This window comes from Chiloscyllium plagiosum, unplaced genomic scaffold (genome assembly GCF_037043375.1).
Source record: "Chiloscyllium plagiosum isolate Xiang-an unplaced genomic scaffold, Cpla_swu_hap1 HiC_scaffold_31, whole genome shotgun sequence".
NCBI lineage: Eukaryota > Metazoa > Chordata > Chondrichthyes > Orectolobiformes > Hemiscylliidae > Chiloscyllium > Chiloscyllium plagiosum.
The window spans coordinates 49,712,640-49,738,943 of record NW_028270169.1 but is presented as its reverse complement, the minus strand read 5'-3'; the positions used below and the strand labels follow the sequence as shown (position 1 = coordinate 49,738,943).

General features: G+C 40.9%; 1 protein-coding gene across 3 annotated transcripts in view; it reads left to right on the top strand.

The window, feature by feature from the left end:
- The window catches only part of LOC122564141 (NADPH--cytochrome P450 reductase-like), a 74,791-nt gene that overhangs the window by 34,019 nt on the left and 14,468 nt on the right, over nucleotides 1-26,304 (top strand). For all 3 annotated transcript variants that reach the window (XM_043718760.2, XM_087977527.1, XM_087977526.1), the window contains exons 3-10: nucleotides 8,606-8,654; nucleotides 10,460-10,588; nucleotides 13,293-13,442; nucleotides 15,937-16,061; nucleotides 19,469-19,558; nucleotides 20,085-20,183; nucleotides 23,683-23,799; nucleotides 25,910-26,028. In XM_043718760.2, coding sequence (XP_043574695.1) covers nucleotides 8,606-8,654; nucleotides 10,460-10,588; nucleotides 13,293-13,442; nucleotides 15,937-16,061; nucleotides 19,469-19,558; nucleotides 20,085-20,183; nucleotides 23,683-23,799; nucleotides 25,910-26,028 — 878 coding nt within the window. The remainder of the gene's footprint in view (nucleotides 1-8,605; nucleotides 8,655-10,459; nucleotides 10,589-13,292; nucleotides 13,443-15,936; nucleotides 16,062-19,468; nucleotides 19,559-20,084; nucleotides 20,184-23,682; nucleotides 23,800-25,909; nucleotides 26,029-26,304) is intronic.

The following is a 26,304-nucleotide window of genomic DNA, read 5'->3' as shown; positions in this document are numbered from 1 at the left end:
GAGTGCACCTAGACCAAATAGACTGTAACAGTTCAAGAATACAGCTCGCCACTACCTTCTCAATGGCAAATGTGAATGGGCATTACATGCTGATCCAACCAGCGGCACCTACATCTTGCGAATTGATTTTAAAAAAAACACAATCTGGTGCACCTTTTCGTTTCAGCTGTTGTTGATATTCGTCCATACCCTGTGAAGCTATGCTGCGACTATCCAAAAATATATTTCACATTGTACCTTAACTGCCAATGGGCTTTCATTGCAACACTATGGTAAAAGCTTGTGTCTAACTCTCTGCACCATTCAGTCCCAAACAGTATTCAGCTCATTAGTTCAAATCAAACCTCAGTTGCAGTGCTGAGACGTCTGGCACTTCCTGATCACGTTGCATGAACGGAAACTGCAGGAATCAACTTTTACCTTTTTGGTACTTTTCTCTAAACGCCCAGATTAATATTACTCCATTACAAAGCTCCCTTATTTCACTCAGGAAGAAAACAAGTCGTTTGCAACTTGCCTCTTGGGTTACCAGGGAACTATGACAGCGCTGATTAAAAATGAGCATGGGGGGAGATGGAGACAACTGCATTTCATATATGATTGAGTCAATGAGAGTGTATGCATGTTTTTTGTAAGTATTTAACATTAAGTCATCAGTTTGTACCATTCATAATTTCTTTCTTCTTCCCTGGGATGTGGACATGACCAGCAAGGCCATCATTTGTTGCCTATCCTTAATTGTCCCTTGAAATGGCTAACTTTGTGGTGCTTCAGAGGGTATTTAAGAGTCAACTGTGTTACTATTGGTCTGTGGGTTAGACCAGGTAGGGATGGCAGATTTTCTTCCCTGGAGACATTAGTCAACTTGTTTTTGTTTTTGCATCAATGAATAGTATTCATTGAATTCAGATTCCACCAAGAATTTGATCCTCTGCCCCATGATCATTTGTCTGGGCCTGTGGATTATTAGTCCTGTGATGATTATATGCTATCGTCTCCTCCCAAGTCATTTTCAAATCCAAGTAATTTGAAACAATTCCTGCTCTAATTTTTGCATATAACTAGCATGGACCAAGTGATTAGTGGGTTTAAGTGTGGCGATTGTCACCAGATATTTTTATTTTCGGTGATCATTGATGTGATATATCACCCACTGGGACGGTCAAAAGAACGGGGGAGTTTGTCATGAATAGAAATCTTTTATGATGGATTACGTAACCATAGCAGCAGGCCTCCTCTGTTCAGTCCTGAAACAGCTGCCTTTCAGCTTAGTTATTCTCCCCGAGAGGTCATTGGATGTGATGAAGCCGTTGCTAAGGGAAACACAAGTACAGAAGAGGGGCATATTGCAAAATGATTTATACATCGAAAGACACAGCCAAGTACAAGATGTAATTATTTGTTAATGTAACCACTAGAATGTCTGGATTTTGTGAAAGCTGCAGTGACAGTGTAAATATGGATCACAAATCAGTTCGCCTGGCATAAGAGATTCCTCAAGGGAGTCACTGAGGCTTTACTTTCTCACTGTTCTAGACAAGGATCTTGATTGTGAAATGATGAATGGTCTGTAACATCTGAATACAGTGAAAACATAGCATAAATAGAGGGCAATTCTGCCTAATCTGTAACTTGCACGATAGACTGAGAAACCTGAAACTGGAATTATGGGCTGCATTTTCTCGGTTCGCCAGCATGAAGTAGACCTAAGCAGGTTAGTGTTTGTCTCTTACTTCTGAAACCACTGTGCAATAGAAAGATGGCCTGAATTTGCTGCCTTATGTTAAATATGTGCAATTACATTGCATGTTCCCAGATTCTGAAAAGTTGCATTCGGTTCTTGCTTGGCATCATGTGTACTGGATGCACAAGGCGCAGCTAATAAATTAGCTTTATCCTCTGCCACCAGCCACTGGGATGCTTTGAGTTCCCAGGAGCTATCCTTTGGCTCTGGCCCTTGAACAAAAATCCAACTTCTGCTTGCAGTGGAACTTTTATATTAGTTAACAGTGTAAGTTTGCAGGGGCAATCTTATGATCATTGACAGATACACAAAATTGGGGAATAAATTGTTTAGTGGGGGGTTGAAAAAACTGATGTAGATTTACACCTCTCCAGGTGTATTGATTGTTCTGACTTGCTATGAATAGGAATTTGTGTTGTGCATGTATGGCATGGCCTGGGTTACTCTTGTGTGCATAGACACAGTTGCATGTGGGCAATAATAATGTTGTTGTTCATTATCCATAATCCAAAGTGAAAAGCCTGCATTACTGGGAAAAAGGGCTGGAGCATTTCCTTTAGTTCCATTGAATATGTTCCAACGAATGTACCAGCCTTGTGCAAAAACAGAGGTCACAGATAGGCAGCAGGCTGTCAAAATGCAGATTGAGTTAGGGACATTGTGACTGTGTAACTCTTCCCTGCTCTCTCACCACGCCCTCCAAACTCCAATCTTGAACAGAGAGAAATCTCCAGTCCTTCGCGTTTCAGCACAGCATTGCTCAATCATTTGTGACCCCATATTGTACAAAGTAGCAATAGATCGAATGAATGCTTGCTTTTATATTTGAATTTTTTTTAGTGTCAAAAATTATTTTCTAAAGCTTTTAATTGGCAATTCTAACAGAATAAACAATCCAGCCTGTGTGGTGCACTGAAATCAGTTTCTCCGGTTACATGCGTACCTTCTCCACCACCTCCCTCCCTCAGTCTGACACCAAAAAGGTCCCGATTCAGACATCTTTATATTTCATCCTGTTAAACTCTTGAGCCTGTTGCTTCTATCTTTTGCAAATGGGGTCATGGAGGATCCAAACCTAGTGAAAATGTCATTATTATTGTTTGTTAAAAGCAAATGCTTTTTAAAAGGTATTGCCGGATGAGTAAAACAGCGACTCGTGCTAACGTTCAGATTCATCTATGAAATGTGGGAATTAAAATGAAAGTTATTGCAATAGTCAGCGCATAACCATTATCATAAAAGCCCAGGTAGTTCACTAATATCCTTCAGGGAAAGAAATCTGACTGTATTTGGTTTGGGCCACATGTGATTCCAGACGCATGGTAATGTGGTTAATCCCTCAATTGCCTGCGATTGGGCCAAACAGTTGAAGGGTGTTAAGGACAAGCAACAATTGCCAGCCTTGCCAGTGGTATCCATGTTCTCTAGGAATTGTGGGGGTGGGGGGAGATGCTGCCATCTCCTAATTAAATGGCTCTCTTCTGATTGTGATTAATACAATTGAATGTCATTGCAATAAAGGAAAAAGGTATTTGCTGTTTGTGTAGGTGAGAGATTTTGGAAATGCTCCATGCACAGAAATATGAAGCTAACTGTCAATTAAAGTACCCTGTGTTATTTACACAGCCTTAGAATAAGATATACTTTACCTTTTGAACTGTGTTCTGCACCTGATGGAGATAAATTCATTTGATGCATTGAGTGTCTTTTACATTGATTTCAGAACTTTGATGCAGCAACATGAGTTCAAGGTTGAACATAGTGGGGAATGAGTCATATTAATGATTAGTACACCAGGGTAATTTATCCACACATGTACAGCAAGGAAAAAAAAAATCTAGTTTGTCCTCTGTGGAGTTAACAAACGCTTGTTCTGATTTGGGATTTTATCCATTAACAAGGTGACACCCTTTTCCAAACCTTATCTGTACATCAAACAGGCCAAACCAGAAAATAAGGCAAATGAGTCTTGTCTGCGTTTGATTGCCTACATTGTTGAGACTAGAAGCTAGAAGACTATAATTTGAATAGTGATCGATCAAGACAGCTGCTTAGATTCCTAGCAATGTCTGACTGCAGCCTACTTGCATGGAAGACTGAATAGCACAGACATCAACTCTTATATCAGACATCTTACTGTCAACAGGATTTGGCTGTTATATAATTAATCAACCTTTGTTCGGTTTAGAAACTAATCATTGTCTCGTGTTTTGAGGCCAAAGCAAAACATAGGAACAGAAATAAGGTAGTCAGCCTCTTGATTCTATTCTGCCATTCAATAATATTATGACTGATTTGTTTTATATTTCAACACGCTCTACCTGCATAACAAGAATCTATCAGGCTTATTTGTTTATTTTGAGAGATTTAATTGAAATGCCTAAATGGCTCTTTTAGAAGATGTTTCACATTGCTCTCTGAGTGAGTGCTTTGTGACATTTCCAAATGTTCTAGGTTTATGTTTCAGTCATTCTCCTCTTTCCGCTCCCACCCCCACCCCTGTAATCTGGTCTTTCCTCCAATGATCAAGGAAGGTAGTGTTGAACACTTGAATTGGATCACCTTTCCATGTGCAGAAAGTGGTTAGAATGTGTAACTTAACACCATAAGAGGTCAGGGCTTCCCAACCAGTGGGTCAGACCAGTGAAGTCACAGGATAAGGTTTTGGGGTCATGAACTCTGAGACAGCAATGACTACCGTGAGGTTTGGACTGATTCCTGGCAGCTGCTAGGCCTCTTTAAATTCCTCCTGTTATTTTGTTGGCTGTGGCCTCGGGGACTGCTGCAGTGAGGCACTGCATAAAGAGCTTGTGAATGGGTAGGTGTCTGTTTTTGTTTGAGAAACCCTGCCTCTATACCAACTACCACACAAGGGATGTGGCAAAGTGTAGAATGGGAAGGTCATGGAATCCCTACAGTGTGAAAGCAGGCCATTCTGCCCATCAAGTCCACACTGACCCCCTGAACATCCCACCCACAGTCATCACCCTCATCCACAATCTCTCTCTCTCACTCACTCCCAATGCACTCAAGCACCCCAACCCACACAGCCACCCTCGCATCTGTCTCCTGACTCACCGCCCTCCTCCTCCATCCCTCGCCCTCCTGACCCCTCGCCCTTACCCCCTCCCCCTATGCCCTCCTTCTTCTCCTCCTCCCCACCCCCTCACCACGAATGATTTGCATGAGCAAGATTTGCATTCACTTGAGTATTGAAGATTAAGCGGTGATCTATTGTGATGAAGAAATATTTCAGTCAGGTGTCTGGAGAAAGTATTTCTTCTGGCACTCCAGAACAAGGGGGCATGGACTTAAATTTGAACGAGTCCCTTTTGGTGAGATGTTCGGAATCCGTTCACAAAAACGATTGTGGATATTGGGATGCGCTCTCCCTCCTCCCCCACCCCCCGCAGTAAGCTGTTGTCACTTGGTTAATTAAAAATTTCAAACCTGATCTTGTTTGTTTCTGTTTTAAAGAGGGCAACTAAAGGATCTGGAAGCCATCTGTTCAAATGAGTTCAAAAGATCTAATTGATAAAGTTCAATGGGCTGAATGGCCTCATTCTATTACTGTGTCATCAGACATTGATTGCTGATCTCTTTAAGTGGTATACTTCTGAGAGAGTCTTATCAATTGTTTATAAAATTTAAGGCCATGCCATATTTATCTGTAGTTGTAGCCATAGATTTGTCTGACCTTATTAGCTGAATCAACTACGACGCTCTACAGAGCAGGGAATAATATCTCCTGGAGCATTTTACTTCTGTGACTTCCTTTTGTCACTGGATTTCTTCTGTGCCTATTTGGTGGTTTTACTGGTTTCAGGCACAGCATTGAAATGCAGTAAATACTGCCTCCCATGCCTGGAGTCAGTGGGTCTTAGTCTAGTTGGCAGGTCACATGACAGCTACCTGCTCTAGGTGAACCATGAACAAATAAGTACAGAGATGGTACATTCAGTGAAATCTGTTTGCTCTTTACAGTAGTTTACATGTTCTGTTTTAATTTTATCTTCACTACTTCCCACAAACAGAATTGGAAATGTTTAACTCTGTCGCATTTAGGCTAATTATTTTCTTATCCTAATTTGAGCATTGAAGGGATCCAAAATGTAGCCTAGCTCAGGTCTCTGGTTGTACCAATCGACAAACTGCTTTATCAACAGCAATATTTCCAAAAGTTAAATAATCTTTGAATTTTGTTGAATCACCAATGTTAATTTTGACAAATTGATGTAAGTCAAAATTGTATTTTATCAAGTCTTGCATGCATTTAAGTCATAATCTAACAACATCTAATCTAATCTAAACATTTACCTTACATTTGCCTCTGGTTGGCCTATTCTCCCTGCGTAACTCCTCCAAACATGGTTCTGTAAACCCTTTGCTCATTCCTGCCACTCAGACACTTGCATCCAGTTGGCTGACTAGGTGACATGATAGTTACCCATGCTGCACTCCCTATTTCCACAACAATCTCAATACTTCTGCTCCATCAATCACGCTGCTGCCTTGATGCCTAAGATTTCCCCTCTTCTCTATCCGTGGTCTTCCTGATTGTGGCTGGTTGACTGCTCCCTTGACTCACTTGTCTGGCTCAAACTTCCAAGTTTGCTGAAACATTTGCTGCACTGTCTCGTGTGCACTCTCTTTGGGCAAGAGGGAAGCTTAGGTTAATGGATGGATGAAGACTGGTAATGAAATGTCATTCTTTCCCTCTTCTTGGGTCTACATAAATGTAGAACAAGGGGATGTTAGTGAAAACCCAAAAGCACTTTCACTATGTTTGTGGCATGCCTTTTTTAAAATTCAATCATGTTTAATTGTGTAAAGCCGTTTTTCAATTTGCTCATTATATTGTAAATTAGATTTAATATAAAGTACCTCTCTCCCATTTGTACAGAAGTGTTAGTGATGTAACTCTGTCTCTGTCAAACTTAAATATTTCAGAAAAGTTACTAAAAGGGTCTCTAAGCCAGTTCAATGTGTTGCTGGAAAGGCGCAGCAGGTCAGGCAACATCCAAGGAGCAGGAGAATCGACGTTTCGGGCATAAGCCCTTCTTCAGGAATGAGCCCTTTCCTCATTCCTGAAGAAAGGCTTATGCCCGAAACGTCGATTCTCCTGCTCCTTGGATGCTGCCTGACCTGCTGTGCTTTTCCAGCAACACATTTTTTAGCTCTGATCTCCAGCATCTGCAGTCCTCAGTTTCTCTAAGCCAGTTCAGCATGGTGGTAGACTTTGTTCATGTGACTTTATTGGCCTGTTCAATATCACTGTGGTTTGATATGTCTTGGTGTTGTATTTTATTTGGTTAATCAATCCTATTGGAATTATGATCTTCATTTTTTTGTTTTGAAAACTGCTGCAATGAAAAGAGAAGCTCAGCATTTAATTGATGCCCCAGCAATTGAGATGAAATCATAAACAACTTCTCAATTTATTTTAAACAGTTATCTGCAGGATTTCAGTGAAGCCAGATATGATTTCTATGTTATCTTCATACTAAGTGTGAAAACCATTTGCAGTTTAATTTTCCTATGGTTTTTCAGTTGTTTGGAAGGAGGTCAGACATTGTCCGTGTGTGTGTTTCTCTTATGGTGGTCATAGTGAAGAATGGTGTCCTTCTAAGACCCCAGTGGCACTTTTTCAGGTAGTCACTGGAAGATAGGTTTGTTGTGTGACTCAGAATCATGGAGGTTATGCCATTCTTTTGCCAAGGTACAAATCAGTACTAAGTATTAACTGAAAACCTGAAATGCTAATTGCTCTGATTGTTGGCTAAATATGATGCATATTGACACCTCATGCACAAACTGGTTGGTGGAGTTCATTGGTTGCTCAGAGTATTGTCTTAAAGGCACATAAAGTCAAAGCTGTTGGAAATCAACCCTCAGCCTCCAACACTCCAGGGAAAACACCCCCAGCCTACTCAGCCTCTCCCTTTAGCTCAAACCCTCCAACCCTACCAACATCGTTGTAAATCTTTTCTGAACCCTTTCAAGTTTCACAACATCCTTCCTATAGGAAGGAGACCAGAATTGCACGTAATATTCCAAAAGTGGCCAAACCAACATCCTGTACAGCCACAACATGACCTCCCAACTCCTATTCTCAATGCATTGACCAATAAAGGCAAGCATGCTAAGTTTCTCCAGTAGTTTCTGTTGTAAAGGGATAGGATTGTTTTTGTGATTTTTTTTCTTTTTGTGTATGGCATTGTGTAGCTACATTTTGCCCCATGTTATTTGGGATTGCTCTGTTACCCACTGTTGTCCAGTATTTTGTATTCCTCTGCCTGTTCTTTGCTGTTTGGAAGTTCCTCAGTAAGTTTTAGCAAAGAAACATCTCTGGAATATGCTCATTAGAAACTGCAACTGCTCAACATATTTCATGCTACTCTATTATAACCAGCAGCCTTTCAATACGTCAGATTGCACTGGATTTGACCACAGGCCATAGGGAAAGGTTTTTATTTGTGCACAGTGAAGCTCTGAGAATTCGTGGATACTACTTTTTTTTAGCTAGATAGTGAACCATGCAAACAATCAGCAAATATAGGGTGGACCAAATGCTTTAATTTTGAGACAAAAGTTTGTGTGATATGAATTTAGTGATTTTGTGGAAGAAACATATTGGTGCAAGGTAAGTGTCTGGCTGCAGATGCCTGTTGTTGTAGTTTTTAGGTAAGAGTGCAGTAGATAACCATAGTGGTTGTTCAAAAGCTCATGGGTGAAAGGATATTACTATTTACTGAGCCTGTTTTCATGTGCAGCAATGTGAAATTTATGGACCAGATCTTGCTGAAAACTCTACGTAAACCTCAGACTTGTCTGAATAATTGGTATATCTGGTGTTTGCAGGGTACCAACAATACGAGAAACCAGTTTCATTGAAAAGATGAAGAAAACAGTAAGTGCATCTTTCACTGTGATATTCTATGGGTATAATCAATTGGTGATGAGAGAGAATTGATCCCCTCCATAAACGTTCTGTCGTCCCTAATTGCCTTTTGCTAGTTTCAACTTTACCCAGCAGCTGGGTTTAATTTGGTTATGTTCTGAATGCACGTTGTTGCTGTTCTTATGTAATTCCACAAGAATCTCTGCCAAGTTGAAAATCCCAATACCTGTAATCTCTTCTCCATAACTTCTATGGATCGGTCCTTGTCCTTCTCTGAAGCCCCTTTCAGGTTTAGAATTGTAGAATCTCAGAAACCTGTAGTGCTGGAGACCAATGAGACTAGCACTGAATGTGAGAGGGAGCTATCAAGCCCCCTCCCCTTCTTCTGTAACCCCATAAGTTTCTTATTCTTGTGTACCTTTTCTATCTTCTTTTTCATTTAAGAAAAACAAAATTATACAACCTAAAAAAAAATCCACTTCTGTCACTTCTTTGGTTTAAAATCTTGGCTTTTGATAACTGAGTATATCAAGAACCTCTAATCTTTCCTCTAGATCTTTCTGCCAAGATGTATGGCCTTTTTGTTAATTGAGCCATTTTCAAGAGAAAATCATTTTTCTCTAACTACACTATCAAAATCTCTCCATCTTGAAAATCTGTTGTACCATATATTAAGCTTCTCAGTGCCATGGAAAACTGAAGTCCTTCATCCCTGGAAATGGGCTGATAAACCACCTCTGCTGCTCCTTTTTAGGGTTTGTACATCTTTCCTGAGGTATGTTGTCAATGCTTGTCCCACACCACTTCCAACCCAACCAAGTATTCAGAAAATTTCCAGCATAATCATTTGTGGATGTAGGTTTGCTCGCACCTAGAAGCATGGCATTCCAACCAGAACTCTATCAACAAACACATCGAGTTAGACCCCATCTACCACCTTCTGAGAAAAGGAACCGGAAGTGACTTCACCACAGGAAATAACATCACCAAACCCAAAGAAACCCAAACGTATAAATAGAAAGCAGGAATTTTCAGCGTTACTTCGCCTGAGGTCCACTGAAGATGTTACCTAGTAAGATAACAAAACATCTGGAAATGAACCTTCCAGCTCAGTGAGCAAACCTGCATCCAAAACCTCAAACTGAGCTGCAAATCTTCTCAAAACTTGCGATAATCATTTGTTGCTTTATGTTCTGCTTGTAAAAGTCAAGTTTCTAAGATTTAACTTTTAGTCAATAGGTTTTGAGGGGGAGAGGTCAACATCTACAGGATTAACATTTGGGAGCGGTTAATAGGGACTCTAGCATCACCTGACTATCTCAGATTTGTCTGGTCAGAGACTATCCATCTCTTCCACAGCCCTTTGGTTCCTGTATCTGAGCTAATCTGCGATCCAGACTACTATTTTCCAGTGCGTTCCCTTCATTAGTTTTTTTCCTTCCAATCTTTTTCCTTCACCTTGAGCCACTGCAGTGGGATTTCATTTGCATCCTCCAACATCTTGCTCAAATGCCTAACTGCTCCCTCACATGAATATCTTGATGGGTACTATCAGTAAACTATTTGATTATCAGTCAAGCTCAGTCCTGTTCTCATCAAAACATTTGTACACGTGTATGTTAATACTTTTTCTACTGCTTCCTATGCTATCTTACCTCAACATTAAAGATGCTTTGAGATCCTAATGACATTCAGTACTGCGGGGAAAAAAAGCTGATAGACTGTGTCCATGTTACACTAACTACTGAGAATGCCGTGCACCAGTTTCAGAGATCCTGAAATATCTTTGTGCCTTTATGTATTCTTCCCTGCAGGGAAAAAACATAGTTGTGTTTTACGGCTCTCAAACAGGAACAGCGGAAGAGTTTGCAAACAGACTGTCAAAAGATGCTCAGCGGTATGGAATGCGAGGAATGGCTACTGATCCAGAGGAATATGATATGGTTAGTATTATGTTTTCATGACCATAAAGAATTTGAGGATAACCGAACCCGAAGCTGATGATAAATATACAGAGGAACCTCGGTTATTCGAATATCAATTATCTGAATTATCCAGACGGTGTTGGACGGGATGGGGTCTCCTGTACAGAGTGTTTTTTTGCCTAGTCTCCTGAATAGGAAGCAGACTTCACAGAAAACTCCAAGCTCCAGAGCAAATCAGTTAACCGGATAATTAATTATCTGAACGAAGTAGTGCCCGCCCATCTCGTTCGGATAATCGAGGTTCCTCTGTACATGTACCTCCCTCAAATGGCATTTTTCTGATGTGTTATTTGAGATTATGAATAGTCTGTCGTTCACTGTGACTGTAGTTGTCTCCTTTTCTGTCTTCTCCCTTTAGTCTACCTCAGTCTTTGGTGTGTCTCATTGGAGCTCATCCTCACTGTCATTCAAGAGACTTCTATATAGCATTGGCCGTTCAAAAAAAAAGTTAATTATTCAGCAGTTTTAACAATCTTCTTGAATAGTATAATTTATTAAAGTGAATAAACTAGCAATAAAGCACAATTTTGTTAAACAATTATTATTAAAGAAGGAATTGTTTCACATACAGAGAACAAATCTTCACAGAATTGTCTTACCTGTGTGTGTTAAAAAGGGTTCTGTTGAAATGAGATAATCAATTACATGAAGCAAGACTTGTTGACCACCGTGTACCAGAAATAGGAGACTAGTGTATTCAGCTTTGTGACTTTTGAGCTCAAAATTTAGTGACTTTCAGAAGCTGTGTGCGTATTACTGCTAATGCAATGATATTAATTGCAGCAAAAACAAATTCCTGGTGTGGCTACACTAATAAATGATCATATGTCTGACCTATTCTAGGAAACAGGGAATGATGACTGTTCACTTTTAATTTTGCAATGAAGTATTTAGAATTGTCCCAGAGTGCTGGTAATTTCCCTATAATATGAAGGGACCAATACTGAATTCATAACTAGGAATCAGCTATGTTAAGTGTGGCTGACAGGGAAGCAACCGTGTCAGTTTAGTGAAGGCATATCCAGGCGGGCAAAACTGCACTATTATCAGATGGCAGTAGAACATTCATGCAATAAAACCTTGAACGAGTGAACAACCTTTTAACTACTAATAAAAAGTATCTGAAATTCTCCTCTCAAAAAAAACTCTATCTTAAAGGAAGAGTTCTGAGTGATGTGCAAAAGTTTGATCAATGGAGGATTGTTAGGGAGAGTCTCGGGTGAAAAGAGGATAATAGAGAGCTGGATTTTCACCACCAACATGGGTAGCTTGAATTAAGAAATTTCCTGACCCAGCAGATCTACCTCGGTTTACTGAGCCCCACTACAATCCATTTTCACTCCAGGGAGATATCGGGATGGAAGCTAATTCTAGAAGCTGAGCAGAATTGGCTGCAGGAGAGCGCTGAGGCAGGACTAGTGAAAACATCATCCAGTTTGTTGTTTTGAAAACTTAGGGCCTTTGTAGCCTCATCCTTTTCAGACCTCCACAGGAACGGACTTTTACTGCCCCCTCCATGTTAGCCCATATTTCCCACCCACACCACTGCCTTCTCATACCCTTCTGCCATCACTGTCACCATTTCCCGTGTATCCACAATGGGCAACGGTCAGGAGCTATTTGGAGATGAAAAGAAATTAAACTCTTAACAATCTATTGGAACTCTCATTTGTACACACTCAACACTGTTTTTGAAAAATGGAACCCATTGCCTTGGCAGCCATGATGCAGTATTGAGGGGCTTTGGAAATTGGTTATGTGATCAAGCCTTCTGACCTGTGCCTGAGATGTTCCACCTCCCAGTGCCGACTGCTTTTCAGTCGCATCAGTGCCACCTTCGGTCAACAGGTATAAACTCTCCCTTTCACCAAGACTCTCATTTACAAATTCTGCAAAATCTCAAAATTTTCCAGGTGGCCCCTGGAAATTGTAAATACAGTGCTTGGTATAGTAGCCTACATTGGGATGTAGGAGCGAACATTACATTTTTGAACCTGAAGTGTATATTAAATTTTAACTTTATTCTACTGTTTAATTTGCTTAATCATTCACACGAAAGGCAAGATAATGCAATTGCTCATCCTGAGGCAGAGAAAGCACCCTCTAGGATTTAAAGTACACTCTCTAGACTGATAGCGTGCCCTCACCCCCTACACCATAAACTATGTTGTCAGAAGTGTCACCTTTGACAAAAGAAAGGCCTTGCTTTAATTTAGAGACTTTGCAACTTCAGATTGACCACTCTTGAAATACTTTCTGAAGCCATTGTTGTAATGTAAGAAACTTGCACCTAGCAAAATTACTCAAATAGCAATACAATAGTCGGATAATTTGTTCTAGAAATGAAGACTGAGGGGATAGGTATTGGCCAGGAGCACAAACTTGACTATGTGCTTGCCTGAACATAAAATATCCCATGGTGTGCTAGAAAAGAAAATTTAATCTGATGTCTTTGGAAGCAATTTTGCCTTCTATCAGTTCTACCAAAAACCTATATCTAGCCCCATTTATTTACTATATGTCAGACCTTAATGGATATTGCTTAACGACGTGTTGATAGTGAATTTGCTTCAAGCATGATCCATTGGCTATTAAGCATTTTGGGATTATTGCATTTGACTTTTGATCGACTTCTGTGCAATTTTCTATTTTTTCCTTTCAGTCTGAACTAAATCGACTTACAGAAGTAGAGAACTCACTGGCAATTTTCTGCATGGCTACATATGGCGAAGGCGATCCCACTGACAACGCACAAGATTTCTATGACTGGATGCAAGAGACTGATCTAGATCTAGCTGGTGTGAAATATGCAGTAAGTACTAGAGAAAAATGGACAAAGGTTTGTGACTTTTTGTATAACCAAAACTAATGTGTAGATAATTTCAGAGAAACATTAAGACTGGTGAATTGTGCAATCTGTGTAGTTAATGAAATGCAATTTGTAGTATATTCACGTCAGGGGGTGAATGTAGCTTTATTTTGAAATGTTTCTTTCTTGTTAATAAAAAGTAATCTGTAACATATATGTTGCAAGTCTAGAAATTAACTTGCAAAATCATGCATTGTGAATCATAGTTTAAAAAACATTTGCTCGTGTTTTAGATCAGATCAGATTAGATTAGATTACTTACAGTGTGGTTTAGTTTCTCGAGAGTTCTGCAGGCAGATTTCAATAGATTGATGTCCCAAAAGCAGCTTGGAATTTCTGCTTTTTAAAAAAAAATTCATGTATGGATGAGGGTGTCACTGGGTAGACCAGCGTTTATTGCCTTCCGGGCAGTTAAGAATCAATCACATTGCTGGCCTTACCAATTTTGGTCTATATGTGACTCCAGACGCTCTGCAGAATTTCTTCCCTGAAGGGCATTAGTGAACCAGATGAGTTTTTACAACAATTGGCAATCATTGTACGTTGCCATGAGGCCATCTTTTAATTCCAAATTTTATTGAATTTTAAAATTCAATTTGTCATGGGATTTGAACCTCTGTCCACAGAACATTGGTGTGAGATTCTGGGTTATCAGTTCCTTGACATTTACTACTGCACCAACACTTCTCTCATGTTTTGAGGCACGATATGTGGCAGATATAGCATACTTGGGAAGAAGACACTGCAACTGTGGTTCAATGGTAACTCTCTTGCCTAAGAATCAGTGGGTTCAAGCCCCTACGCTGGGGTTTCAATACAGAACCTATTTCAGAAACGCCACTCTCTCCACCATAGATGCTCAGTCACAGCACTGTGTGTCATTTACAAGATGCATTGCAGAAATTCACCAAGGAACCTTTTGATGGCACCTTCCAAACCCATGACAACTTCTATCCAGAAGGACAAAGGCAGCAGATATGTGGGGGACACTACCACCAGCAAGTTTTCCTCCAAGCCACTCACCATCCTGACTTACAAATATATCACCACTCCTACAAATATACCACAAATATATCACTAGGTCAAATGCCCTGGAATTCCTCCCCTAACAGCACGTGGCTCTACATACAGCACGTGGACTGCAGCGATTCAAGAAGCAAACTCCACCACCACCACCACCACCTCAAGGGCAACTAGGGATGGGCAATAAATGCTAATCCAACCAGCAATGCCCACATCCTGCAAGTGAATTTAAATAAACACGTGATTTAGCACTTCAGGTTCCTAAAGCACTCAATCAGTGGTGTTTTCCTCACAATGTTTGGGTCTGTTGTGAAGATTCATTGCAATGAGTAACCAGCATCTCTTGCCAGTGGTTATCATTGATACAACATGGCTTCCAGGGTGATAGAAAATGAATCAGGTAGGTCTTTATCTGTCTCTGTATAGCAATTCCAGTTTTCCAATGAAGCTTAATGCTCTCCAAGATGGGGATTACTGCAGCAGAGTCCCAATTCCCAGAGAAGGTGGTGTAGCGGAGCAAGTCTGAGGACATGTAAAATCTTTTGAATTTGCCAGCAGGATCTGGAGTTTTAATTCTGTTTCCTGCCTAGCAGCTGGTTTGTTGCTGGTTAGGAAAGCAAGGGCCAATAAGTTTCTGCTTGGCCCCTTGGAAACTCTCCCTGACAATTAGAATGGACTAAGCAAGTGTTTAGATAAGGTACAGGGAGCTTTCCCCCTCTGATGTGCAACTGTGCTGGGTAAGGGAGAAATTGCCGTTGACAGGCTGAATGCATCTTTAAGGATTATTCATCCTTCTCCACAAAGTAATGTAAAAGTCATTTATCCCATAGAACTAACAGTCCTTTCCACTGACGGCTTTTTCTGACCCATGAGGAACGTTTTCTGAGCTGCCAACTGTTAATTGTGCTGTCGGAGCCTGAATTCAATATGCTGATGAAGTTAGAGATGAGACTCTTCTCAGCCGGACTGTGGTCTTCTCCACTTACATCTGGGCCAGCTGCAAAAGAGTGAAAGATGGGTACGGTGCTTCAAGTAATCTTTGATGAGAGGGTGGTAGTCAAATCAATTAATAAATTCCATTGATTGTAATCTGCTACAATTGAGGAAAGGCAGACGAAGGATAGGAAAATCAATCTTCACACATAATAATTGTGAATTGAACTTGGATACCCAAACTGCTGTGGTCTGAATTTTTAAGTATACATTGTCATTTTGTATGTAGACTCTCAGGATTATTGAAACATTATACTGCACTTTGATTCAGAAATATGAAAAGTCTGGTTTGTGGGGTTTGGTCCTCATAAATACTTCTACAAACTGTAAGGACATTTCACTGAACTCATGTTTCCCAAACAAAAGGTAACAATCGGTCCAATATCTGATTGTTAAAGAGTTTAAATTTGTTTTCTTCTAGGTCTTTGGACTTGGAAATAAAACTTATGAGCACTTTAATGCGATGGGCAAGTATGTAAACAAGAGACTGGAACAGCTGGGAGCAGAAAGGATCTTTGAACTGGGACTGGGCGATGATGACGGCAAGTGAGTGCTTTTGTTAGTCAAGATTTTACGAAAATGTCAGGTTTTTTTATTTTGGCAAGCTCTTTTTAGTAGAGTGTTATGGCCTTTAGGGTTTCCGAACTGTGATGCAAAGTTTAACTGGTGTTTTCTTCTATCCCAGTTGAAAATAAGGTTGCTTGCCCACTCCAGGTTAAAATTTTTAATTGCTTTGTGTTTGAATGCTACAACAATGGTTTAAAAAAACACTAATTGTTTTCTTTTAAATCAAGCTTTATACTTTAAAATGTGATGTGTTCAGTGACTGGGATTGTTATGTTTGTTTCATTTGAGGCCCAGATGCTGCTAGTGGAAGGCTTTCACAGTTATACATGACTTTCATGAACTAGTCACAAATGCTGCGGTCAGACTAATTGCTAAAATGTGAACTGGCACAGTTCAATGCTGATACCATTTATGAGGTACAAGAGAACTGAGTGGTTAATGAGGCAGAGCAGTTAAGTATTCTTTTGAGCAAACAGTTACATCTCTAAATTAATTGTAAGTAACGGTCGCTTGGTATTGAAGGTATTGTTCCTCTGCAGTGGTTTACGGTATACAGACACAACAAAGCAAGTTATCGCCAGGCATTTTTCTTTCCTATCACACCCCATTTTATTTAACAATGTATTTAAAATGAATTTTAAATAAGTATTATTATGACACATGACAATTTCCAACTAATATAAGAACCAAATATTGTGAATGTTGGAAAACTGCAATTTAAAAAAGTGTTGTAAATACTGCCAGGTCTGACCGCTTCTGTGAAGCAAAGAGCAAAGTTGACATTTCAGTTCAAAGACCTTTCATCAAAACTGTCATCTATCTGATGAGTTAACGCTGTTTCTCTCTCTCTCGGGAGGTGCTGCGAAACCTGCTGACCACTTAGAGCGTTTTTGGTTTTATTCAATTTTTAACTAAATTGATGCGGTCAACTTTCATTATTTTTAGACAGGTTCTTGGAAAATGACAACCTGTGCTAACTTAAATAAGTAAGATTAAACTTCTTGATAGTTGTACAGTGATGAAAATTAATTATCCTATGCCAGCTGAGCCTGTGATGACCTTTAACCAGCTGGAGAGGCCTGCTGTGATTATACAATTTTTACTCGCATCATTTTAATGATGTGTGTGTGATTGGCATGAGATTATGATTTCTGGTTTTGACATGTTGTCTCCACATGGGCATTGGAGATTTGCTGTAAATGTTTCTTGTAATGAGTGACTTATTGTCTTTGCTGACATGAGCTATGAATAGTGCAGCACATCTCGGTGCACTGGAGAGTTACCTGTTTCAGGAGGCAGTCGTACCCTGTAGGTTAAATACTTCAAATTTGGCCAGTGATTAGGGACAGGAGGATGTGAGGCAGGTGGCTGGATTCTGAATTTAGCATTGGAGGAGCCTCAGCTCTTGATCTTGTCCAATGGGTTTGAGTTGCTTGCTTCCCTGTGTGGATGAGGAAAAGGACTGCAGGGAGGTTGGGAAAACTGACCACTGCGCCATGGTACAGGAGGCCAATTGAAGCAGAGGGAGCAAAAAGAGAAGTGGTAGGGGATTCTGTAATTAGGCGTAAAGATAGCATCCTTTGTAAGTATTATTGAAAGTCCTGCATGGTGCCTTGACTATCTGGTGCCAAGGTGAGGAACATTGTTAACTTGCTTGAAATGATACTGGGAAGGGAGGGGCCGGTGGCAAATCCAGTTGTTGTGGTCCATGTTGGCACCAACAACTTCGGCAAGAGTTCCTGTTTGGGGAATATTGAGAATTAGGAGCAAAATTTTAAAAACAGGACGTCAAAGGCTATAGTCTCTGCATTATAAACTGAGCCAGGTGCAAATTGGCATAGAGATAAGAAAATTAAAGAAGTATCCACTAGGCTAAAGGAGTAATGTTCGAAAGAACGGTTCCAAGAAGTCAGATAAACGTGATTCTTCCCTTAAGATGTGGACAAATGTGGCTCTCCCACATTTGTCCACATGACTATTAAAATTAATCCAAATGATATGATTCTAGAAGTTTCTGATGTTAATTTGACAGCTTTGTAATTGCTTAGAACCTTCTCTTGTTTTTGAAGAAGGGTGTAAAGTTTGCAATGTGTCAGTCTTCTAGCACTGTCTCAAAGTCCAGGGAAGATGGTGGCCAGAGCCTTTATAATTTCTACTCTCCCTTCCTTCAATAGCCTTTCATCCATCCTAACTAGTCCTGATGTCTTGTCAATTCTGTGTGCCAACAGCTTATCCAACATAAGGTTGAATTACCAGGGTGCTGTCTGGACTGGAGGGCTTATCTTATGAAGGGAGGTTGACTGAGCTCGGACTTTTTTCATTGGAGAAAAGGAGAAGGAGAGGGGACCTAATTGAGGTATACAAGATAATGAGAGGCATAGGTAGAGTCGATAGCCAGAGACTATTTCCCAGGGCAGAAATGGCTAACACGAGGGGTCATAGTTTTAAGCTGGTTGGAGGAAAGTATAGAGGGGATGTCAGAGGCGGGTTCTTTACACAGAGAGTTGAGAGAGCATGAACTACATTGCCAGCAGCAGTTGTGGAAGCAAGGTCATTGGGGGCGTTTAAGAGACTACTGGACATGCATATGGTCACAGAAATTTGAGGGTGTATACATGATGATCAGTGGTCGGCACAACATTGTGGGCTGAAGGGCCTGTTCTGTGCTGTACTGTTCTATGTTCTATTACTTCCTTGTCAATTTTGAACTCTTCTGACTGAGTTTCCTTTTCTTCCACCTGGGTCTGGGTGACATCTGCTTTCTTGGTAAAGATTGATGTAAAATGGTAACCAGACCGCTCCTTTTACTGCTCTTTACTTCCTGTTTAATGTGCCTGGAGAAGACGATGGGATTCCCTTGGTTTCCTGCCAGTTTTTTCTCAGCATACCTCTTTCTTTCTCTTTGCTTTACCATCCTTTTTCAGAAAGGGGTGTCACGGGTTTAGTGTTAGCTGCACTACACTGAGAAGCTATTGTCCTGAACAGTATCTAAAATGGCAAACCGGTTCTCCAACGGGGCTCCAGAGACTTCTGAATTTACCTGCCTGATTCCCTGGATTTACCAGGCGGTTGCCCATTCCTCACCTACCTGCAGTGTGACTACCTCCCTGACAAATGTATCTTCTATCCACAAGCCAGGTATTGTCCTGGCAGTAGGAAGGAGACCATTACAGAGCAGCAGCCAGTTCAATTTCGATGGCATGGTGCTCATACTGTGATGTGATTGGACAGTGACCCTCGCTGCTAGATATGTGGCAAAATATGAAGTGTGGCATTTATTCACACTACACCCTGTCATCTCATTTTGTATCATTCCTAAATCGTAATCCTGAACACTGAAATGCGTTTGCAGTATAATTAATCGGAGGTCTTTTTCTACCTGTCAGCTTGGAGGAGGATTTCATCATGTGGCGTGAGCAATTCTGGCCAGCAGTGTGTGAGTATTTTGGAGTTGAAGCCACTGGTGACGATTCCAGGTCAGTGCCACGTTTAAACAACAAAGGTCATTTTATAGATCCTGGGTAAATTCTTTGATCTGTGTCTCACTGTAAAAAGAGCTGGACAGTGGACAATAGAACGGAACTGATCCTAGTTGTCGGGGGCCAAGAGTCTTACACTTGCAACTCGTTAATCTCGAAAGTCAGCTTACTTCAGTGTTATACATTAGAGCTTTTCATAATTTTGACCAGTGGTATGCATGGAATTGTTATAATACCATGGATTTAACCAATTTCCGAAATTTCATTTACATATACTGCATGATCAATGTTCAATCAATGTTAACAGAGGGGTTGGGAATGTCTGCAACGTACAAGAAAAAAAATCCAAAAAGCCATCGGTTGCTTTTGGTCACAGATTGTCACTGAACCTTCTGCTGTGGAGGCTTGAAGTTGCTGTCTAAATGATTTTGATAACCAAGACTAGTTTATCTTGTCAAGTTTAGTGGTTGTTCGTGCTTTGTTGATGCAGTTTAAAGGTAATGTTGCATCTACTGCTTTGCAGCATCCGTCAATATGAGCTGGTGGTGCATAACGACATTAACATGAATAAAGTCTATACTGGAGAGATGGGACGTCTGAAAGCTTATGAAACTCAGAAACCGTAAGTGAATTTTTAAGTCGTTTTTGAATTGTCATTCCTTGTATTGTAGTAACAGCTGACTCTGTCTGAATAATTTAACAAGCAATAATCTTAATTTCAGTGCTATAAATTGAAGGAGCTTTGTATTCTCCTGTCAGTGCACTTATTCCACTTGTTATCTATTATCTAACCCATTTATTGAAACTGGCTAGCTTATTTAGCACAGAAATGCAGTCATCTCGTGTCTAAATTTTGCAACATAGTCAATGCTATAATCATTTTGTGAAGATAAGGATCCTCAAATGTGCTTTCATCTTTCTGGAAAGAGTATTGTAATTCCTTTTTGTGAAATCATTAAGTTAACCCACTACTTGGAAACCTGCTAAACAGCTGCGTAACTGATTGTGTTTGTGTAATAACTTACTTCCTTGTGTCCTACTTCCAAGATAAACAATACTTCTCAGGAAACAGTTGCAAGCTAAAGCTTTTCCCCACAACCACCTGCAAAATACTTCAATGAAGTTACTGAACTTTTTCCTTACTTGGTCAAATCACAGAACAGTCAACAACAGGATGAGACTTTAACAAGTTGTTACAGATTCTTCCTGGCACGGATAGTTTGCTATTTGATTGCTTCTGAACTGTCCAAAACTAGTGAAAAATTAGCTCAAGGATCTTAGAATTCTCAACAGCAGAGTTGGAAGGGGAAGTACTGAACTTCTGCACCCTTTTTGGAGTGCGCTAATTTTCACCACCTCTGCTCGTCTCAAAACATATTGTTCCAAGATAGTAAGTTAGATTAAAGTCTAATTAGAAATGTTCTTGCCCTGTCAGTTTTGAGAACAAAAGACTTCTGCTCTGTTTCTAATTTGTTTGATGATCTTTGCCTAATATTGTAATCAAACTTTTATTTCCCCAGAATAAATAGAAGCTTTTTTTAATGAAAATTTGCTTAACAGCATTTGCCCATAACCTGGGTGCAGTAATGTCTTAATTCTAAATTTTCATTCTTCTGTTAAAGTTACTCTGTGACCGTGTCCTTTCCTTTCTCCATGATGTCTTTGCGCCCTTCAATTCTCAAATCTCTGCGCACTACACAAAAGTAAATGAAAGAACGGTGGGCGGCACGGTGGCACAGTGGTTAGCACTGCTGCCTCACAGCGCCAGAGACCCGGGTTCAATTCCCGCCTCAGGCGACTGACTGTGTGGAGTTTGCACGTTCTCCCCGTGTCTGCGTGGGTTTCCTCCGGGTGCTCCGGTTTCCTCCCACAATCCAAAGACGTGCAGGGTCAGGTGAATTGGCCATACTAAAAATTGCCCGTAGTGTTAGGTAAGGGGTAAATGTAGGGTTATGGGTGGGTTGCGCGTCGGTGTGGACTTGTTGGGCCGAAGGGCCTGTTTCCACACTGTAATCTAATGTAATCTAATCTAAACTCACTGTCGTGTGTTGCTTCAGGAGAAAGCAATGATGCTGTGGGGCAGCTCAGTGGTTAGTACTGCTGCCTCACAGCGCCAGGGACCCAGGTTCGATTTCAGCTGCGGGCTATTACCTGCATGGAGTTGGCACATTCTCCCTGCGTCTGCGTGGTTTTCCTCTGGGTGCTCTGGTTTCCACGCACAATCCAAACTGTGCAGGTTAGGTGAATTGGCCATGGTGTTCAGGGATGTGTAGATTAGGTGCATTAGTCAGGGGTAAATGTAGAGCAATAGGGTAGGGGAATGGGTCTGAGTGAGTTATTCTTCAGAGGATCGGTGTGGACTTTTTTTTGATTAGACTACTTTACAGTGTGGAAACAGGCCCTTCGGCCCAACAAGTCCACACCGACCCGCCGAAGCGCAAACCACCCAACCCCTACATTTACCCTACATTTACCCTAGCCTGAGGCGGGAACTGAACCCGGGTCTCTGGCGCTGTGAGGCAGCAGTGCTAACCACTGTGCCACCGTGCCGCCCACTTGTTGGGCTGAAGGGCCTGTTTCCACACTGGAGGGATTCTGTGATTCTATGACTTCGGTAATGGTGTAATGAACACATGAGGGCCAAAGAAATAGAATGATACGGGCATGATGGGAGGAATAGATTAGACTGAGATCAGGCTGAGTCTAGATTAGAGTGGTGCTGGAAAAGCACAGCAGATCAGGCAGCATCCGAGGAGCAGGAAAATTGACGTTCCTGATGAAGGGCTTTTGCCCAAAACATCTATCTGGTTTCCAGCATCTGCAGTCCTCACTTTTGCCCTGAGATCAGGCTGAGTTGAGATTATGGTCAGTTGGCATGAATGACCTGTTCTATTCTGAAAATTGTACGTAATTCTACCTCTGCCTTATAACACTTAGGCCTACGGTATGTTTAATTTACAAAGAAGTTAATTTCCCTTGTTTTCACTGCAACAATGCTGTTTGTCTTCATAGAACATCTAGTGCATCCTGTTTAGGGCTACTGTGCAAATTGGTGAATTGATCTCTGCTCGTTTCATTAAATAGTTGCTACAGCATTTCTGAATGAAGGGATAGCAAGGTCAGTTCACCATGGCCTGGCCTACTTCAGAATATTACATTTTAAAATGAGCATGCATTGCAATATCCTTTTCACAAAATTAATGGACCTGATTGATGCATTCTGTGGGAATGCAAGGACCACTCTTATTTAAGTCATGATTAACTGTTCAGGCAATTTTCAGAACTATTTAATGGCCACTTTATTGACCTAATCACATCCAAGCTAATCATGGCACTCCATCTTAATGTCACATGATGTGCCAGGAAAATCTGAGTAATTACTGTCCCACATGCCTAACCTGTTAATACCAACCAATGTATAAGAAGGTGGATAGAGACAGGGTTGTTTACCGAATGGACAAGAAACCATGATTGTGAGACACTCTGCCTATAGCAGAATAGGGGTGTGGGAAACAGGAGAATGGGCTGCATGATGGGGGCAGGTAAGAACAGTCCAGTCAAAACATCCTGAAATTTCAGTAACTTTTAAGTTGTGAGTTGCCCATGGACAAGATAATACTCAGAGAGGAATTTGAAGTTAGCCCAGTAAAAAAGTAAAAATTAGTGGGATCATTGCTAATTTCCGGCACAAATTGGTCAATTCTTTCAAAGTACTGGTTTCCTTCTGTGATGTATAATCCCAAGATCCATAGTAAGGGATATACTACCAAGTTTGGAATGGTCACAGAAGGTTCCCACCTGAAACATCAATTTCCCTTCTTCTCTGATGCTGCTTGACCTACTGTGCTTTTTTCAGCTCCACTCTATCCTCTTTAAAAAGAAAAAATATCAGGAAATGTGGGCTGGAATTTGAGATATTGATCTTTAAAGGGTTTTGGAGTATTGGAAGATTTAGGTGAGTGTGTGGTGAACTTATTCCTGACTGAGTAAAATGAGTTGGCTTCCAAAATCCATCTCCCCTGGCCTTCAATTTTGTTGCCCTCCGACACCAGTATTAGTGCTACCTTTGTTTGATATGAGCACCACTCTGATGGTCAAACCTAATGTTGTTTCCAATTCAGGCCTTATGATGCAAAGAATCCATTTTTGGCATCTGTGACAGTGAACCGGAAACTGAACAGAGGAGGAGAACGGCACCTAATGCATCTCGAGCTGGACATCACCAGTTCAAAGATTAGGTAAAGAATTAAGGACTTTTGGTTTGTTTTTAATGGGACACTGGTTTCTTCAAATAGTTAAATATGAATCAATCTCATACGTAGGGGGGAATAATCTGTTTTGTATTTCAGTCATAAGGTAGAGAGAAGTATTGAAGAAAAAAGATCTGGACTTTAACCAGAGGATGAGCATAGGCTGATTAATATTCTGAAATATTGTTTTTCCAAAGTAACTACAAAGAACACCATGAGGAACGTGACCTCAAGCATATTTAACCTAAACTGAATTAATGACTTGGAGAGTACAGAGAGATCAGAACTAATTTCTTCACATCAGTGAATCTGAATTTTTTTTTAATATCGAGGGTCATTCAAGGCTGAGATAGACAGATTTTAATTAGTCAAGGAATCCAAGGTTATAGGAAGAAGGCAGGAAAGTGGAATTGTGGATTATCGGATCATCTGCAATAAGCCAAGTGGCCCACTTTGACTCTCAAGTCTTATGGTCTTACATAAATTAATTGGAAAGTTTTGAACAGTTATGTTTAAAATTATGGGATTATCAACAGTATACAGGGGAACCTCGATTATCCAAACTTGATGGGCGGGCATTATTTCATTTGGAAAATTGATTAAATGTCTTTCCTCTAGGACTCGGAGTTTTTAAAGTCTGTTCCCCGTTTAGGAGCCTGCAGCAGCACGCAGCGCGCGGGTCCCTGTCCAACACTGACCCCACTCCCCGTGCAACCCTGCTCCCCCGCTCCCCATGCAACACCGCCCCCGCCCGTGCAACACCATTTTCTTTCTCTTCCCCCCCCCCCCCCCCAACCCCTGTGCAACACTGCCCCCTCTCCAGACAGCTGGACGAGACACCAACAACAAGTCTGCAATTTCCTTTGTGGGGTAAGTCTCCAAATAGCACAAGTGCGTGTACACACACACACCCACACACATCTTTTTGACAGGTTCAATCTTTGCCCTGTACAGGACAATGTAGGTCGGATTATCTGGGAATGGTAGAGGGGTTTAAGGTACACCCCTGTGTAGCACTCCAGGGAAAGCGTGGGGAGGGAGAGTAGTCAGTCATTTGGAGACCGTGCCTGTTTAATCACTATAAATAAAAGATGCGATCACTGTTGGAAACCCATCTTTGTACTGTTTCCATCAGGACCTCGAGATCTCCTTTGGATAATCCGATTTTCGGATAATCGAGTTTCTTATGTATTTGAGTGTTATCAAGTGTAACGAGAGTCTATTAAGTAGCAGTCAAACTGGGTTAAGGAGTTGAAGTTTATAATAGAACAACTTCCTTGTCTTTTCCATGGTGTTGGGAGTGACAGAGGAGTGGGTCATGATGTTGTGAAGGCATTTTCCCATGCAATTGCAGAGGTTGTAACACCTGTCCCTTTACCTCCTCTCTGTCCAAGGCCCCAAACTCCTGTTCCAGGAGAAGCAGCATTTTACTTGTACAATTTTCAGTCTAGTCTACTGTATTCGCTGCTCACCATGCCCTCTCCTGTACATCCAGTGCAGACTGGGTGAAGGTTTTGTGGAATACCCCCTCCCTCTGCAAGAATGTTCCTGACCTTCCAGCCACTTCCTATTTTAACTTGCCACCTTGCTGTCATGCAAACATTTGTAACCTAGGCCTGCTATTCCAGCAGTGTGCTAATGGAAGCTGGAACAGCATTTCATTTATGAGCATTTTACAGCCTTCAGGACTCAACATTGAATTCAACACATACGGACAATAAACTGATGCCATTTTGTTTTCCAGCCTCCAGCCATCACCATCACCACTACCACCACCACCATGTTTATTGCATAGGTTTTCTCTCATCACAGGCATACTTATAAACTGTTCAATGTAATTGAGAACTCAAACTTCAATTGAGGAGAGGAAAATCAAAAGAGGATAAACAGTTGTACACAGGGAAGCTTGCCCAAGAAGATCATGTCAGTGGGTGAATGAGGAGTTAAGGCAGTGTCTTGGCTAATTTTGCCATATGGGAATGTGAGAGCATGAGAGATCTGATTTTTTTTTATGGCCAGTTAAAGAGATGGTAATGCACAGGACCAACTGGTTTAAAACCCTTATCTGGTGTCTTTTATTCCCCCTTTTCCGTTGCAGGTATGAAAGTGGAGATCACGTGGCTGTGTTCCCCACAAATGATTTGACAATCGTTAGTGAAATTGGCAAAATATTAAACGCAGACCTGGATGTAATATTTTCCTTAAAAAATCTTGATGGTGAGTAATGAATGAACATCCACATACAATAAAGGGTGTGAGTAGGAAAAACAAAATAATATTTGGTGTTGAATAATGGACTGTTAAACACTTAGATACCAGCATGCTTTACTTTGAATGTGTTCAATTGATGCAGAAGGGGCTGTGATTCCAGTCTGAAGTTTTTCCCCCACTGATGGTTAAAGGAGAATCCAAGGCCTTTGCTTGAGGCAGATTTTTATTCACAAAATGAAGCATTACTGATCAAATCTCCTCAGCTGTTGTCGGTAAATGTCT